Source organism: Solea solea, chromosome 14 (assembly GCF_958295425.1).
Source record: "Solea solea chromosome 14, fSolSol10.1, whole genome shotgun sequence".
Lineage (NCBI taxonomy): Eukaryota > Metazoa > Chordata > Actinopteri > Pleuronectiformes > Soleidae > Solea > Solea solea.
Window position 1 is genome coordinate 17072564 of NC_081147.1, and position 18647 is coordinate 17091210.

The 18647-nt window shown below is 41.0% G+C and overlaps 1 protein-coding gene across 3 annotated transcripts; it reads right to left on the bottom strand.

The window, feature by feature from the left end:
* Nucleotides 1-2274: 2274 nt before the first annotated feature.
* fbxw11a (F-box and WD repeat domain containing 11a) lies at nt 2275-18646 on the bottom strand. Of its 3 annotated transcripts, XM_058649341.1 has the most exons (14): nt 18489-18617; nt 16047-16151; nt 13616-13684; nt 10434-10653; nt 9935-10121; nt 9751-9841; nt 9187-9324; nt 8258-8376; nt 6249-6498; nt 5192-5310; nt 4627-4737; nt 4461-4539; nt 3752-3916; nt 2275-3589 (listed from the first exon to the last, which is right to left on the bottom strand). In XM_058649341.1, the coding sequence occupies exons 1-13, from the start codon at nt 18525-18527 to the stop codon at nt 3755-3757; spliced, it is 1689 nt and encodes a 562-aa protein (XP_058505324.1). In that variant the 5' UTR covers nt 18528-18617; the 3' UTR covers nt 2275-3589; nt 3752-3754. The 3 variants fall into 3 exon arrangements, with proteins under 3 accessions (XP_058505324.1, XP_058505325.1, XP_058505327.1); XM_058649342.1 differs by lacking the exon at nt 16047-16151 and having other exon boundaries at nt 18489-18646; XM_058649344.1 differs by lacking the exons at nt 16047-16151; nt 18489-18617 and adding an exon at nt 18031-18299.
* Nucleotide 18647: the final 1 nt, after the last annotated feature.

An 18647-nucleotide genomic window follows, 5' to 3' on the forward strand; every position in this document is an offset into this window, starting at 1 on the left:
AAAAGTCATAGTATAGTTTGTCGTCCAAAATGTTAAGAACTTTCACGAAGCTTGTTCCCAAATGCACAAGACCAGAAACAGGAGAAGGTTTGAAAGAGCTTTATTGCCTATTTAATTCAACAAACAAAAGGTCAGCTGGACAGCTCTAAAAGGCTAATTGCTTAGCTAAACTAGATCTCAAACAAACAAAACTAAACTACTAGCTTGACTATAACTTCAAAGGATCTCTTCCTTGATTCGAAGCATTGAATGGCACGGACACTGACAACATACATATGACACACTGGCAACTGACAGTGGGAGAAGGGAGTATATGTAGGGAGTGAGGGTAATGAGCACCAGGTGAAAACAATCAGGGAATCAGGCAAGACACAGAACAAGACAGACAAGCTGTTCACAGGAAGTAGATAAACCCCTTAACAAAATAAAACAGGAAGTGACACTAAACTAAAACTAACTAACACAAAATAAAACAGGAAGTGACTCTGAACTAAAACTAACTAACACAAAATAAAACAGGAAGTGACTCTGAACTAAAACTAACTGACTAGGTTGCAGCTGGTTTCGCTGTTCCAAGTCCCAGATGAGATTCTCATCCAGGATGAAGCTGGCTGGTGCCCATGAGCGCTCTTCTGGACCGTAGCCTTCGCAGTCCACCAGGAATTGACGACCCGACCTCTTATCCTGACCTGCCAGGAGTTTTTTCACTGCGTAAACTGGGTCGCCATCAATCATCCTGGGGAGTGGAGGGGGTCTGGATGGGGGAACCAGAGGACTCTTGGTGACCGGCTTGAGTCTACTGGCGTGGAATGTTGGGTGTACACGGAGTGGTTTGGGCAGACGACGACGAACAGACACAGGATTAATGACTTTTGACACTGGAAAAGGACCAATAAACCATGGAGCAAGCTTTTTGGAGTTGACATGGAGGGGGAGGTCCCTAGTTGATAACCACACCCTCTGCCCTGGCCTGTACTCTTGTGTCGCCTGCCACCGGCGATCAGCCGCCGTTTTCATGCAACCAGTGCTCCTCAGAAGAATTCGGCGAGCGGCTGCCCACACCCAACCATGCCACTCAGGTCTTACAGTAAAATGTCATAGTTTAGTATGTCGTCCAGAACTCACAAAAATGTCATAGTTTAGTATGTCGTCCAAAATTTGACAAAAATGTCAGTTTAGTATGTAGTCCAAAATGAAATTGATGAAAATTTCATAGTTTAATAAAGGGTTAGATGACAACCATAGCAATGTGTTGATGTAAACATTGTCTGTGTAGGTTGGAAATTGTGGACAGAAGTTTGTTTAAAGATTTTTGTGATTATTTTTCTGGATCTCAGCAGTGTGTCACTATAGCTCAATGCCCACGCACACAATACACACTCATTATAAAATCTGAAAACGTAAAAAAAAAAAGTACAAAACATAAAATGTGATTGTATAAAAACTGTAATATGTATCAAAACGTTGACTTAGTTGAGAAAGGTCCCAAGTCTTGTGACCCGTTTTAAGTTACAATCACGTTTCTCCGTTAAAGTATGACGACACTGTGATGCTCCAAAGTGGGCATGGTTATCCTCTCCTTTACCCATTCATTAGTATGTGGCGATTTTTGTCGCCATGGTTACTCCAAAGTCTTATAAAGTCATAGCACATCACTCCTGCACATTTTGATATAAGAAATGTAGGGGTTTTCTCAAAACTGTGGGAGGAGTTACGCAGCGAAAAACAGGAGGAAGAGGAATAATATCAAGCAGAATATGCGCCAAGTACGATTACAATAGATGCCTGCGCTGCAATGCAATTCTAGTGAGAACCTAGAGTTCTCACTGCCTTGCAGCAGCAGGCACTAATAAACAATCTTTCATCACACTGAAAACAAACCTCTCTAAACAGTGTTAACAGTTTCAAGAAAACAAAACAAACAAAAAACATCACTTTACTGAGAGCAACTGGACTTGCTTCAGTTTTCTTGAAGACGTCCGTGAGGCTTCTTCACTTCTTCCCCCCCCCGGCAGATATTTTAATCACATTTTCAGTCAACAGTCTTGCAAGTTCAGCTGCTGAATTTTTGATTTGGTCAACTGAGAAAAACATTCAGAAAAAATATACAATAAAGTGCCAGAGAAAGCGAGCTCGACTTTATCTTAAGTGGGCTTAAATCATTTATCTTAGTTGTCTGATGAACTGACTGAGGTCATGTCAAAGAGGCAGCTTCAGGCATATCCACCCATTCATACACACAGACAAGAACAGACAGACAATTAGACACTCATCCATGTTTCAGTTGGCTCAACACTCCACCACTGTCAAGTACTTTATTCACAATAGGGTCATTTTCTTCTTTAAAAAATCATTTTTAATATACAACACAATTTTTGACAAGACAACTCCGTTTACAGCTAAATTTGAGCTCTTGAATTCCAGCTTCTCTCATATCCAAAGCAAGCACGTAGATGATGGAGGGAGAGAAAGATGGAGTGAAAGGGACAGATGATGAACAAGGGTCAAAGTTAGAAGAAACACAGGAAAAAGACAGTGAGAGAAAGAGAGAGGGGGAGTAGGAGAAAGAGGACTACACTTAGTTTGATGTTGGTACTAAGAACCAAAATACTCAAATAAAATTAGAAAATAACAGTAATAAAAAACAGTAAGAAAGTAAGAGTTAGAGAAAAAAAAAAAAAAGCAGAGGTGCACCGGGATGCTGTATCCAAGGCAACCTCACATGCATGTCAGTCTGTTTGCTGCTTCTGCTCTGTTCTGCCGTTTCACAAGTCCACATACACAAACACACTCGATCTTGAGTGTGTGCATCCCCATATTCCAAGCAAGTGTGCATCTCTGGGGTTAGAGCTGAGGGAGCAAATGGGGGAAAGGGAGGGGGAAGGGGCTGAAAGAGACAGGGAAGGGTGCGAGGGAGTGAGAGGGAGCAGGGGATTCATCCCTGACACACTTTTCCCTCGTTTCACTCTATCTCCAGTCATTCCCTCCTTTTCTAGAGCTGAGTAAAGAGTCTCTGTCTCCCACATCACAGCTCCAGTCACCCTCTGTCCAACTGCGCCACTGTATCTGTGTGTGAACTTGTGTGTGTGTGTGTGTCTTATATATGTTCATAAATATGTACCCATAAGCAATTTCAGATCTGTGGGAACCTGTTTTGGCTGGGGATAAAAACTGAGGAGCAGAAGCTGCTTATAGTTTCTATCAAAGGGGCAAAAGGGAACTTGTGACTTATAGATCTATGTTAATACTGTCATTAGTGTACTTTACAAAACATAAATTAATAGTAAAAGGTGAACTTCTTGAGTGAGTTGCATTGCTTCTGTAGTTGGGCATCCTCAAAAGTGTTGACCTGTGTGTGTATATGTGGCGTGTCTGTGTGTACATGTCACGGTACTGGCAGGCAATGGGCACGAGCTGTAAGAGTCTGTCAGATTGGGCGTTGAGGGTGAGGTGGCCGGGGCAAGGTAGGAGGTGGACAGAGAGATGACGAGGAGGAAAGAGAAGAGATCGGCTCCTTTCCGTGATGGATGCACCCATCAGCCAGTCAGCCCTGGGCTCCTCCAAGGAAGGGTCCGATGGACGACGCCACCTGGGGAAAAAGGATGTCCAGTCACACATGATGAACAGACTGAATATTTATTGAATTATTCCAATATAAATTATATATTTACTGCATATCTCTAATGCAGGATTACACGACTACTATGTAGTAAAACCTGCATTACGTGTGGAGGTCTGAGTGTCTCTGTACCTGCTATCTAGAAATATAGGTGTAAGTGCGGGAGGGAGATCGCCCCTCTGACTGCCCATTGGTTGAGACGTTCAGGAAGTCCCAGATCAGAATGGTGTCGTCATGGGAACTGCTGATGATCTGAAACTCATCAAACTGAAGACGGAACACGCGGCCCGAGTGCTCCTGGAAACACACACACACACACGCACCAAATAAGGGAATTGTGTTAAAATATTACAGACAGAACACGGTGAGTCTTGACACACTGATGTTTGTGATGTCACCACCGAGGCTGGAAATGCAGTGTAAAACATTCACGAGTCGCAGTTGGTGAGCTGGTGAATACAGTTCTGTTTGGCAGCCAGTTTTCACTGTTGAGTTCTGTTTTTACAAGACCACAACCCTCATCCAACACAACAACCACACAACATTTTAAGACTTTGGGAAATGGTGGACTTCCCCCTCAGTTTCTTATGAAAGGACCTTTGGATTTTAAGGTTTTTAAGGTTTAGCAATTATTACAGAAAACTCACAACTGAGTCTCTCTTTCGCATGTTGTAATGTCAAAATCAAAGATGAAACTAATGTGAAAATCACTTTGTATTTTAAGATATTTTTTTATTATTTACAACTGGAATATTTAAATTTCCTTATTGAAACTGGTTTACAGTACAGATGTACATTAGCGGTTAGCCATGTAGCAACATACTGAATCTATAGTACTCACCACTAGAGTGCGCAGACATAATGTGCTGGCGGGAGCTCGTGGGTCAAGGGCTGCCTGCAGGTCCCACACCTTGATCTTACTGTGGAAATGAAAAACACGGGAGGACAGAATGTCAGAATGAAGGAGAGTCTCTGTGAACAAAACCGTGAGAGTTCACAACACTCACCCGTCGTAGGCACCACTGACAATCCTCTTGTTGTCAAAACGAATGCAGCGCACCAACTCCTCGTGACCTTCCAGCACTCGCAAACATGCCCCGCATTCTATGTCCCATAACCTGAAGAGAGAAAAGTCTTTGTAAACAAAACAGCAACAGACAGACCCGACAAAACTTCCATCACTCCTCTAAACAAAGACACTTCACAGACAGTGGGATTTGAACATCAATATTTCAGCAAACTGACCTAGAACTTAAACATACAGTACTATGAAAAAGTATTAGGGCTCCGCCAGCTTTATTGTTTTTCTTTGCAAAGTGTAGGTTACACCAAATACTTGAAACTTTAACCTGTGGAAGCTTTTTGTTTTCCTGAGAAAATCTTTATTTAAAAAAATGCGTATATGTATCCTGTATTTTCTGGATATGTTCCAATAAGTGACTGATAAATAATTATACTGTATGGTCATTACCGGAGGCTAAAACAACAAAAGTAATGGTGGCTAACATTAAATGATCCGACATAAACAACTTGGTGGTTGAAATATGCTTCAAGCTGAGGACACATGCTTACCGGATTGTGTTGTCGGAGGAGCCACTAACCACCAGTCGATCTCTGTATTGTAGACAGGCGATACCCCGCTTATGACCATTTAGAGTGCGAACAAACTCACAGGTGCTGGTGCTCCATACCTTCAGGACGGGGACAAATCAGAAAGCTTAGTCCATGTAGCAGACATCCAATTATTACATATAAACTGATGTTATCAAATCTTCCCCATCTTCCAAAGCTCTATTGCCTGAGGTCATCTACTTTTCAACTGCGTCACACAAATGGGTGAGTGATACAAGACTGATATGATACCTCTCCAGTCCTCAAACAGAGAATTGAATCATAAGCACGCGATTACTACCCACAAGTTAGTCAATGAATTCATTTTTTTGGTAAAAAAAACAAAACTAAAAAAAAGATAACTAAATAAACAAAACAAAAAAAAAGACAACTAAAAAAACAAAGAAAAACCAATCAAACATGTTGGCATCAGGCTACATCTGTTGGTTCCCCAACCTCTGACTTGCAGAAAGACACACACACACTGCCCTAATCTGACCCCATGTAAAAGCACACAAACAAATATTCCTGCCTCAGGGAGGTTAGACATTTGCATGCATGTGGGTGAGAGAGCTGCATTCCAACCAAGTCCAAGAGTAAAATTAAGCTTTTTATATTAAAGCAAGTAGGATAATCTCATGACATATTATATAAAAGCACATGGTATATTAGTCCAACAAGGAATCTTTATGCATGTACTTTTAATACTAAAGTACATTTGCTTGACATATTTACTTATATATTTCCAGACTTCTACACTATGAAAGTGGGTTCTTTTATTGATGAAATGAATTCCTGAGATGTTTACATTATTAAAAATGTCATATTGTTCCTAAAAACTTATGTAAAAGTCAATTTCATCTATCCACCAACTCCCTTTTAATCACAGGGTCTCTGGGCCAAGTTCAAGTAAGGTAAATGTAGACAGGGAAATAAACAAAAACACAGTCTAGTCTGAGGAACAGAAAAACGATATTATCTTATTTCTCTCAAAATACTAGTTCTCGGCACTTGTTACCTTGATGGTGCGGTCCCCAGAGGCGGAGACGATGTATTTGTCATCAAAGTCGACCACATTGACAGCAGCCCGATGTCCCACCAAGACGCGACGAAGGCTGATGTCAGTGGGCGAGGCCATGTCCCAAACCGCAATTGAGCGGTCCTTGGAGCAGGTGACCATCAAGCCATTAGCGAAGCGCAGGTGAAGAACTGCCTCATTGTGGTGGATGAGTGTATTAAGTACCTCGCCTGTCATTACCTCCCACACCCTGCAGAGGAGATAAACAGGGGTTTGAGACGAGGAGAAGAGTGGAACAATTGACCAAGAGTGGAAAATGACAGGAAAGGAGTGTGTGGGAAAAAAAATTAAATGGGACAGCAGGAAGAATGGTCAAAATGAAATAAAAGAAGATGGAAGGGTGGAAAAGACATGTAGTAGGAGAGAAGGGGGGAAAAAAACAATGGAGACACATGAGAAAGAATTATGTTTATTAGTTTTACAATGGCACAGGACCAGAATTCTTAAACGTGCGGGCAAGCACACGCACACTCGAAGCTGTGAAGAACACATTACTGAACCAATCTGCTGGACACTGAGAGTCAAAGGTAGAATACAGTGGAAAAGGCTGACAGCTAAACCTACAAACAAAGTGCATGTCAAGTAGTTGCTAAGGAAGTGAAGTCACATTTTCCTTGGATACTGCCCAGCAAATATGGCTGAAGTGTGAAGTAATGAGAGAATTAATGTTGAGCTTCTGTGTGCGGTAGCCAAGCAGGTGTCAAAATACACACACAAGCCAAAGTCTTTAAATGTGTGCAGGAAAATTTATTCCACTATCTCTGGTAATGACAGTAAATCCAACTCAGGATGAAATAATAAACGTCAGTATTTTATAAAGTATATTTTATTGACTGAGGAGCAACTCTAGATTGGATGGGAACTAATTAGAGGTAGAGGTAGAAGGTATTTTGAGAGTGTTTCTTGAAAGTGTGGAGTTAATTTGCACTGGTTTGTAGTAGAATTTTGCATTAAACTAAAAGGTAAGTTTTGAAACATTTTAACAGTTGCTGCTGTTTTTGTTCCTAAGTAAACGAGTTATCTCTCCTTACAAACAATGGCAGAGTGAAACTTTGTACCTTGTGCTCAGTGGATGAACATTTTACAGATGCACTCACACACTAACAACTAGGGCTGAATGATTTGGGCACATTGAATTTTTCCTTACAGATTTAATTGGCGATGTCATTTTTCATGTCAAGGTTCAATTCAATTATACTTCAAAATGTGACTGAGCTTTACCACACAACGCTATCAGAATAAAAACTACTATACTCTGAATAAAAGGAATAAGAACTGTCAAACTGTCAAAAATATGCCAAAATTACATTGACATTACTGCACAGATAATACAACAATATTTAATCATTCAACTGCAGGCTTTGTGGTTTGCTAAATGCATTGTTTCAGATTGAGATTTTGATTTAATTTCTAATTTCTGAAATGCAAACAAATAATAGTCAAAGTTGCCCGTTTGCTTTGTTTTCAGAAATTGTTTAAACAGAATTGCAGGCCGTGAGGATAACTTGTTCTCTTTTGTCTCATTCTCATCGATGCAATGCAATCGAGTCAGCAGGAATAACGATAGTGATGCAAAATAATTGATTTTCGCACAAGACATGGCTTATTCTAAAGTGAAAATAATAAATTGTTGCTTTAATATTGATAGGTATGATTTGGTATAATTCTTCCTTGAGTATCTGAACTGATTCTCACTTAAACACAGCCTGAGGTTTGTTCTTAAAATGCCAAGGCTCGGCATTTAAAAATGGCATATTGTGCATAAAAAACATCTCTGAAAAATGGACGCTGTCTAACTAAAAACTGTGTTACGACTCTCAACCGGGCTGAGTAGTCCCGATCTCAAATCAAATTTAACATCTATTAATGTCCATCTTTTATTCTTGCTGTTACAGCTTTGGGTCCAACTCAAAACACAGCATGTTCATGTTGTAAGACAAGTGTCGTACCTGACGGTTGAGTCAGAAGACCCGGTGACGATAACCCTCTCATCATACTGGAGACACAACACTGAGCCTGTGTGACCGGTCAGTATCTTCAGACACTCCAGACTCTGCTTATCCCAGATCTATGGGGAGTAAAGACAGGAGTATGAGGACGAGAAGAAGGGAAGATGAGTGAAACAGAGGGTGGTATTTACAGAAGAGCATGCAGCTAAAATAAGAGGGCCTGAAAAGGTTGTGGATCTGGGTCATGCTAAGAATGGCCTATTCTTACAGCAGTGTTCATGCCCCATTTCCCCACTGCTGTGCGGAGCTTTGTGTGCACGCAAAACAGCCATTCAGCTCTTCCCTGGGCGAGCATCAACCTCCTACAGAACAATAAGACAAATCTGCTCTTCTCCTCCCTTCCTCTTCGTCATCTTCTATGTTCCCAGACAGATAAGTGGAACACACAGTGGTCTAGAGCTGGGCCCTTTAAATCTTTGATTCACTTGTGTTATGTCTCAGTGTCTGCTGGTTTAGCTCAGCGATAGAGACAATAAGATGATAAGCCCCCCGAGCCAGAAGAAAAATTCAATTCATAAATACACATGCACAGGTTGGAAGAAAACAACCACACACAGAGCACACTTGTGTTTCACCCAGCCAATGTTTTTGGCTCTCTCCACTACTGGTGCTTAAATGCACAAATGGATCAATTTTAATTACTTCTACAGGTCAGTTTGTACACTTTTTTTTCTTTTTATTCACCATCTCAGCAGCAGGAAACTGGCATCACAGTTTCTTTCAGTCTTACATCTTTGGACAAAACTAGGATGTCATTCAAACACTAATATGCAAAGATATCAGCGTGGTGGTGGCAGAGATTACATTAAAAGAGGCAGTGCCATCAGAATTTTGACCTCAGATTACCCAAAAAAGTAAAGTACACCTACCTTGATGGAATTATCCCTAAGGCCACTGATGATCTTGTCATCGTCATACTGGAGACAGTAAACCCCTTTGCTGTTTTCTGAGCGACACTGAATCCTCTGCAAGTTGTGTCTGCCACATCGCCAATTAGCCTCAATAGTCTGGAGGAAAGAGAGAGAGACAGTGAGAAAGACAAAAACAGGAGACATCCAGAGACAAGGCAGCAGCACTGTTTTTTAATATATTTGAACATAGCATTAACAAAGGTTCAGTAAAGTAAGATGTGAAATGTGGCAGTGACTTTCTGTGTCTGAAGGTTGTTCAGGCTTACATATTTAAAACACTAATGCATTTCTTGTTAGCATTATACTCACGGCAAGTTTGTCTATGAAAAAGCAAAGTGAATGTGAATGATGCGTATACTTTAAATCCCAAATCAGAGCGCTGATGTGCCACTTCAATCAGTACAAAATAATAACTATTGTAATGAAAGTTGTGCTTATTTGTTATGGCACATAACACAACGTAACTTAAAAACAAACAAAAAACACATCCACTCTGTTGTAGTTTGTAGTTTAATTTCTCACCTCTATGTCTTGGATGATCTTGGGATAAAGTGAGTGATAGTAGGAGTTGGGTGGGACTTCTGATGTGCGGTTCTTGAATAGGTATTTCTCCCTGAGGGAAAAAGAATACGTGTTGACTGCTTTGTTCCACTGGGATCAACAAAATCATTTCCATCCATGCCGCCTTCTCTGTGTAAAGTCTTACCACTGGTGTCTCTCAGAGAGGCCTTTCCAGAGCGGGTCGGTGCGGACCATGCGTTCAATGAGCTTCTTCCAAAGCATACCCTCAGAGATGACTCTCTGCCATTCCTTACACACCAGCTCTGCCGAGCACAGCGAACGTGCATCCAGAAAAGACAGGATGTTCTCTGCTATGTGATCCAAGCCTTGAGCTAAAAGGGAGGGAGCAGATTTAATGTTTGTCCAAAAACAAATACAATTTTATCTGATCTGTTTTCCATGTTTACTTCCCCCAAAAGAATCCTCAATTTATTGTTTCCGTTTAATTAAGACAATTTACTTTATTTTTTTTGTTTGTGTATTAGATGAGGGCCCCATTCAACCAAAACAAAACTGATCAACTTCCATTACCTTTAGATGTGCAGAAATAAAATGGAAGATATTCCATTGCCTTTTTCCATGAAACAATGCTATTAATGAAATCTGTGCTCACAGTTGTTTACAATAATTTTGAGTATTTGTACCTGGCAGCGCAGTGATAAAGTCCCTCTGCAGCATGGGTTTGAGGTAGGAGTTGATGTGGCCATGCTGATAGTGGCACATACGGGAGATCAGGCGCTCAACAAACTCCACCTGGTCAGCCTCTGACCACTGGTCAAACAGTGCGATGCAATGTTCCTTCTCCTTTTCATAGTTTCCCTCTGATGGACGCTTGCGGGACCCCACAACAGGACCATTACTAAGCTGTGAAGATCAAAAGCACATATAGATGTGAAACATCGATTGCTAAATAAATCGTCAACTATTTTGATACTTGATTATTCGGTTTAAAATGTCTTATTATTAAATATTATTAAATGTGGATATTTTCTGCTTTCTTTGCTTTATAAAACAAAGAAATCATTCAAACTTAAATCATTTGATTTGTGGACAAAGTATGACCTTTGACAACATCATCATTTCCATGTCAGGGTAACACTGATCAACTTTAAAATTTTACATTTTATGGACCAAACAAATACTTAATTAAATCAAGAAAATAATCGACAGATTGATCAATCATGAAAATAATCGTTAGTTGCAACACGAGCCACAGGTATATATTAATAAGATATATAAAACACACAGTATAAGAGCTGTAACAATTATTCGATCAAACGATTATTAATCGATTACCAAATGAATCGTCAACTATTTTGATAATTGGTTTGAAGCTTTTTTTCATTAGACTTCTGATCGTTTCAGCTCCTTAAATGTGAATATTTACTGGTTTGTTTGCTCCACATAACAAAGAAATCATTAAAACTGAATCAGTTTGGTTTGTGGACAAAAACAAGACATTTAAGCACTCTTCTATTCTCATGGTATAACACTAACATTTACCCCAACCGTACCCATGCTCAACATGTGATTTCTGCAAACAGAGAACACACTGGATAGTGATGTCATAATGATACTTGAAATATGCAGATTCAATGCAGTTATTGCTAAACAATGGAATTAAAGTTCAGAATAACAGAATAATTCAACAATTGACAACAGTTCTTCAGTTTCTGAGGTGAGAGTGTTTGATTGAAACTCGTACAGTCTTTGTCAATTTCTTTGGTGAGCCAGATATTTTGGAATTTGCATTTCTCAGGCATCACATAATTTGCCCTCTCTTGCTTAACGTCACTCACTCATTGTTCTGCAATGGCGGAGAGAGACACTGTACAGTGCCCACAACACTGATAATAATTAAAACTTGAGATTTGTGTTCTGCGTAGGCCTAGTCTACGTACATCAAGCAATGCAGCACACATTAAAAAGTAGGTGGCGCCATAACACACAAGGGCACATCAGTGGTGGGGGACATTTACCTAAATATCAAAGTTCAAACAAACAAAGTTCTTTTTAGCACTTTCAAAGACCCATGTCTATTAATGAGTTTGAATTTTTTTTTTCCAAACTCAGAAACCATGGGGACCCTGTGTAAATACTGCCAATTCACAGGATCCTATTTTAACAGTACTGCTTAGCAAAGGCTGCATGTAAGTTTTCCTGCCATATCATATGACAGCGGCAGCGGCAGCCTCCACAGCATCTTGGAGATGCAAAGAGACTCCACCCTACGCAGATGGAAACGCCCGGCTTTGGTGGAGAGGCGTAAGTGACAAAGTTACCGAGATTCTCTGTAAGCTGACCCAAAAATATCTGTGGCCCCTTAACACCTGGCATTAAAATTTGTTTTCTGTGATCATATACCAATCGGATTGTGCTTCACCACATGTATTCACAACTGGTACCAACATGCGTCTCCCCCTTACGTCACCTCACCCTCTGTGCGCCGCCATAACAACAGCAACGTTTGCCGCATGTTAAGTAGGTATTGTATGGACTCCTCTTTGACAAGCGGAAACCCAACAAAAGCAGAGGAGACTGCACAGTTTTGTCAACAATGTCACGTTAGCTGACAAGTACATCTGCTCCACTCAGTTGTATGTGGAGTGGAGACGCATCGCATTTACACTTCTGTTCAATCTGGTCAAAACGCGTCTGCGACCACCTCCCGAGGTGGTTATGCAGATTGGATAACAATCCATCCTCGCGAGGATTTACACCTGTATTTACAAGTGGTCAGGCACCTATCCGATTGCAATCCGATCACAGAAAACGCATTTTAATGCCAGGTGTAAGGGCGGCCTGTGTGTGCCAGAGACATACGAGCACTGAGAATGTGTTCTTATCCACGGGTAACAATGCAAATAAAAAGAGCCGCACTCGATCCATATCAGGCTGTTATCAGTTCTCTGTTTTAGCATAGGTTAAAAAACATTTGTGGTGTATCAGGAGAGTGTGGGGGAGTCATTATAAATTAGTTAAAAAAGGGACAGTCGTACATCCAAACAACGCCAACATCGACTCTGCACAAGAGAGATAGCAATGCAGCAGAGTGAGTGTGTGTATGTTCATACGAGTGATCGAGTGAGAGAAGGAGGGGCGCTCGGAGTGTGTGTCTGGTAACCTAACTATATACATTCTTGTTACTCCGAGGTGTTTTCTACTAAGGTGGTGGAGTAATATGTTCATTTCAGCAATTGCTACCACAGTTACTTCTTCAGCTAAGCCTGAAGCGTGTGTGGTGCAGCAGTGAAAGGGGACCCCCCTCGGACAGTGTTTTGCTGCGCCATGTTCCGTTTTTCATATACCAGTCTTGCAATATATGATAAATCATAAATACATTTTTAAAATACCGGTTTTTGGAACAAAGGATCAAGAAGGGTCATATATTGTTGCAGAAGGGATTACATTTCATAGCTACGGGCAGAGTTAATTCTTGTTAAACCACTAGGAGCCTGCAGTGGCAAGGGTGTGTGTGGGAATAAGAGGGGAAAAAGGTATATAGCTGTATACTTGAACAAAGGCATGAAGATGACCAGGATAAAACATACTGTCTGGATATTATAACCCCTGCCAAACACCATTAAGTTATAACAATTTTCACAAAACTTAATTTATTAGTGAGGCCTATGCAACTTTTAGACTTTATAAAACCAACCAGAAATGTTCCTATGTATGAGATTAAGTCAACATTAAACATTTAGGGTTATTAATTCTTAAGAAATCCCACTTCCTCCTCCTCCTCCTCCTCCTCTCACTCACAAACAGTGTTCATAGACGCATCAACACTTCATCTACCCACCAACCCAGATTCTCGTACACACACCTTGAGAACTGTGTTCTTCTTTGGCGACAAATCGTCCACAAGGTTCTGTGACTCCATCCCTGATGTGTTCTGCAAAAAAGGAAAAAAAACAAAGAAATGGTGCAGCTTAGTATTTCAGTCTCTGACTCTGCATTAAAGGCACTGTGAGAGCCAGGTCAGGAGTGTAGATAGCGCTGGACACATGAGTGCCACAATGACAGCCAAGGAAGGGTAGCTATTATGACTTCTGAGGCGTGAACGCACAAACACTCGTGCATTAACATATGGAGTGAAAAAACTGAGCACTGCAACAACAACAAAAAACTATCTGCTTGCTTGTTTGATGTGAGCTATGCAGTCTGGACAGGAAATTAAACTGGATCTTGGTTATGTCACTGGCAGAAGCTCAGACATGACTGTAATGAAACTCAAATCAGATAATGGCCTTACCATTATCTGACTTGAGTTTCTGACCATGGACAGAAAAAAAAAAAACATTTGTCCAGTTCATAATAATAACACCGTTATCATCAGTGGAATATATTGTATGACTCAGATAGTTATGTCATGAAAACCTTTTTGAAAGTCAGTTGGTAGGGGAGAAACATTGCATTGTTACATTTATGGTTTCAAATAAACACCACTGATGGAAATTGGGCATCTTAAAAGGTCCTTGCTGTCAACAGATTTCAGTTATCCTTGAAGATTAATCAATCACATTTAACTTTTATAGCCCATATTGACAAATCACAAGGGGCCCAATAGAGCTCAGCAATCTATAAAAGGACTGTTGACGGGAGAGAGAAAACTAGCACAATGACAAAATATTTAAACATTTATGAGCTGTGCTATTAATGTGAGGATGCTAACAGCAAACAACCTAGTCTTGTCAAACTGGCATGTACCTGAATTATGAAGGCTTTTAAATGCATACACTGCAAACATCTCAAGAGATGACCTTGTCAGTTTTAACTACATGTACATGAGAAAGCACACCTGACGGGGAGTGCTGTATACGGGATATACAATATTATCTGCAACATATATCTATTAGCCGACCCTGGCTTTAAATGTGTTATAAGATGCAAACAAGATCCACCAATATGCCTATTGACTAAAACAGTAGGCTGAATAGGCTTCTACCTCCATGACTTCTATACTGGTGCCCTCTTCAACTAGTGTTTTTATTTTGCAGGGTTAAGATAATTAAGTATGAGGATGAAAAACATGATGTTTATTTCACAACAGAAGACATTAAATGATCTCAGCAGTTTGAGGCAGGGGATAAAACTGTAAATATAACGTATCAGTTATCGGCCCAAGCACCACCGACATATCGCGATATTGGATATCGGCAGCCCAAAGTCGTACATCCTTATACTTATAATTTGCAAATTCATTCCTGAGTCTTTCTCCAAAACAATGCATACTCACTGATCCCAGTTATATGCACCAACTAATTGGGGGAATGGGACACATAAGGCATTTATTATGGCTATGACCAGGTCTGTGTGATGGCCAGTTCTTTAAAATGGCTATATGAATAACCTTGAATAGAGGGTTGCCTGGCTATATATAGAGTAACACTTATTTGACGTTTCTCCTGAGCCTCAATATCAGCTTTTGGTGATCTATACCTAGGGCCTACTTAACAAAACGTGACTTATTTTGATATCTAACTCAATAATCTTTAGAGCAGAGTAGCAGATGTCCCAGCTTCCAGCTAGAAGAACACAGTAGTGGTTGCCACTAAAACATCCACACAAAACAAAAAAATGGTTGTGTACCAAGATGAAAGCAGACAATACAAGAAGCCAGCTTGCTGGTGGTGTTGATCATGCAGAGTAGAAGATAGGGAAGGAGAAAAAACAGACCAGTTTTGACCAGGCAGGCAGGCAAGCAAGCATGAAGCCTCTCAGAGCTTGAAGGAAGACCCCCCACCTCGGCCCTCACACCTCCAGGTAGAAGGGGAGAAAATGTTACTCCTCAATGTAGGGTTATTTTCTGGTTCCCCTTGCATCCTTCATCCTCTCACAAAGTACTAATGAAGTTATTTGCTATTCCAATTCGTGTTTGCAGAAGGGCCCAGTTTCTTTCACAGGGCTCTCTTTGATTTGTAAGTGTGCAGTGGCATAATTAATTTGAAAGAAGTGTAATTCATCATGATTGTAAAGAAGCCAATTTCATTTTGTATATCTAAAACTCAGTCTCAAGCAGAGCAAGTTGGGGGAAGCACCAAAGAAGTGCCTAACAGCAATGTGCTTCCAACAGGGAGGAAAGGACAACATAAGGTGAGGAGGTGGGAAGGTGAGGAGCAATGAGTAGATGCTATCTGCACCAAGGTGGTATGAGGAATTGTGAGGCATGGATGAAAAAAAGTAAAGGGTGAGGAGATGGTAAGGGGGAAGGGAGAGGAGGAAGAGAAGCAGAATTAAGAGGAGAGAGGCAGAACCTGGTTGTGAGCCCGGGTGGAGGGGATGCTCTGCAGGCACCTGAGTGCACACAAACTCTCAGCCACCGAGGAGCAGCCCAGCCAGAGAGAGCGAGGCACAGAGCACTGTGTGAAAGAGAGAGAGGAAGGGGGAAGGGAGGAGGAGAACGAAGTGGGCAGGGCGAGGGAGGACGAGAAAGGGAAGAGCAAAAGACCAGAGATGGGAAGTAAAGAAAAGAGGAGAGGTGTTTATGAAGGACATCGGGAGAAGGAAAGCAAAGGAGACGTGTGAATGGGTGGATCAATGAATGGACAGATGAATGAAAGTGGTGGGGAGTTGATGAAGAAAACACAAGTGTAGGATAATGTAAGAATCCAAAAAATTATGTGCATGTAAATAAAAGGGTTAGGTTTGAAATTGAGAGGAGGTGATTGTGTTAAAGGTGAAGAGAGAAATAGAAGGGAGGAGGTGGGGGATAGTAAGGGGAAAAATCAGTATTAGAGCTACACACACATTAGCACAGTGAGCGCAGGAACACACACCCCTTCACACACAATATACAGACTGATAAACATACACACAGAAGCGTTATTAGACATGAACTGAGTGGGGATAGGTAGAGGAGAGGGAGGGTCAATGGGATTAATTGTCAATTACAGCCACTTTTGTTTTGACAGCCGTCCAACCCACTGTTCTGCCATCCCCTCTCTCATGAGTGGTTAATGAATAACACTGGGACAAAAAAACAAATCAAATATAAAGACACAACCAAGACAAATAAATAGCTTTTTAGTATGTCTGTAAGATTAAGGACATCAAAACCTGCAGGTATGTCCATCCTCATATTTGCTTAGTTTGAACATATATATTATCATTCTTTGGAGAACTAAAAACAAAGATGAGGTGCAGCATTGAAAAAGACAATGTGGAGAATGCAGTATGTACTCTTTACATACTATATGGGCACAGATGCTCTGTAATTGCGTCAATGTTTTCAAGTATGTGGCCATTACCGTGCTTATTTAATCATTTCAATTTAAAGTACAAAATAAAACCCAACTGAAGATTTAACAACCTGTGCATCTCCTAGATCTCCCCAAAACAGCTCCTCAAAACTTAGGTATAGGGTAGATAGGTGTAATCTACTGGAAGTCGCAAAGACTAATTTATCCATATCTCATACGAAGATTGAATTCATCTTGGGGTGTATAAACGTCTATATTAAGAAGGCACTGGGCGAACTGTTAAGTTAACTATGGCACATCACTGCTTCCTGCGATATGCCTCGTGTATATCATGTATTAAACAGCTCAGGATAATTTCCACGCGTATGTTGGCGTCATAAATCCGCATGACAATACTATCTATTTGTCAACGAAACGGAAGGATGTTCGGTACTTCTTAGGTAGAGTGATCACGTTGTTGTCTTTGATATCCTCAATCTACGTATACGTTCATAGACAAAACACGGTGCTACATAATAACTGACGTCTTCTTTATGACCACTTTAATCTCGCAATCATGTATGTTAGCGTTCTAAGAAGGCTAACGTTAGCCTAATCTCTTAATTATGAATGTTAGCTTTTAGAAGGCTAACATTAGCCTAGCTGATTAGCTTATCAAGGTAACTACTCGTTTCACGTTGAACCTGTGACTTGCTGACCACATCTGACTTCATAAGGGCAAACACGCCGTTTTAATAACAACACACGTTTCTTGTAACCACAATAGTTATATCACCTCGACCATTTGACTGGTTTTGGAATGTAAATGCCTGCCAATACACCTAGCATTTCAACATGCTAACTATACAGCTAAATGCTACCTCGCTCGTGAGAATGAAAAGGCAATACACTTCCTTCTACGCACTTAAAAAATATAAACACAGGAGCAGCACAATGCTACGATAATAACTACACCCCATTACGTCGTGGAAACATACTGCCTGTTACATACATGTCACTACGTAGACTGTCCTCACATTAACTAGAGAATATAACATACCCGTGAATTTTCGTAGTTCGTCGCCTTCGAACCAGCGTTAGCTGGATGGCTAAGTATCAGACAGGGCCCAGTCAAAGTGGCGCAGCGTCACCGCAGTGAACGCTATACCGAGAGCCCTTGGCTGTCTTCGACCAACGGCTGTACATAAACCTTTACATTTCCCCGCCATATACCAATTTAACCTGTACTGCGTGCAACATGTTTTACATTTGTCGGATGTATCACATAGGTCTTGCTTAGCTAAACAACTTGTACGCGGAGCGTTCTTAACAAAAATGTATCGACAATTTCAGGCCCTCCCTCTGATTTCTGGTTCCCCCTCCTTTCTCCTCCACCTCTCCCAACAAGCCTCCTCAGCCCGTCCCTGCCGTCGAATCGAGCCTCGCCGCTTCCTTCACATTTAAGAATAATCCCGAGACCTTCGAGTGTTCGGGGTGTCACGTCGAAACGATTCTTACCATCAGTTCCAACGTTTTGTCCTCCATCTCCGGCTCCATATTGACGATCCCCCCGAAACTAGCTCTGAAAATGGAAACCCAGCCCTGCGTCGGCGGCCCGCAAATGCAGAGACGTCATTCACTTCGCTCAACCACACAGCTTCGGTAGGGCAGTGTCAA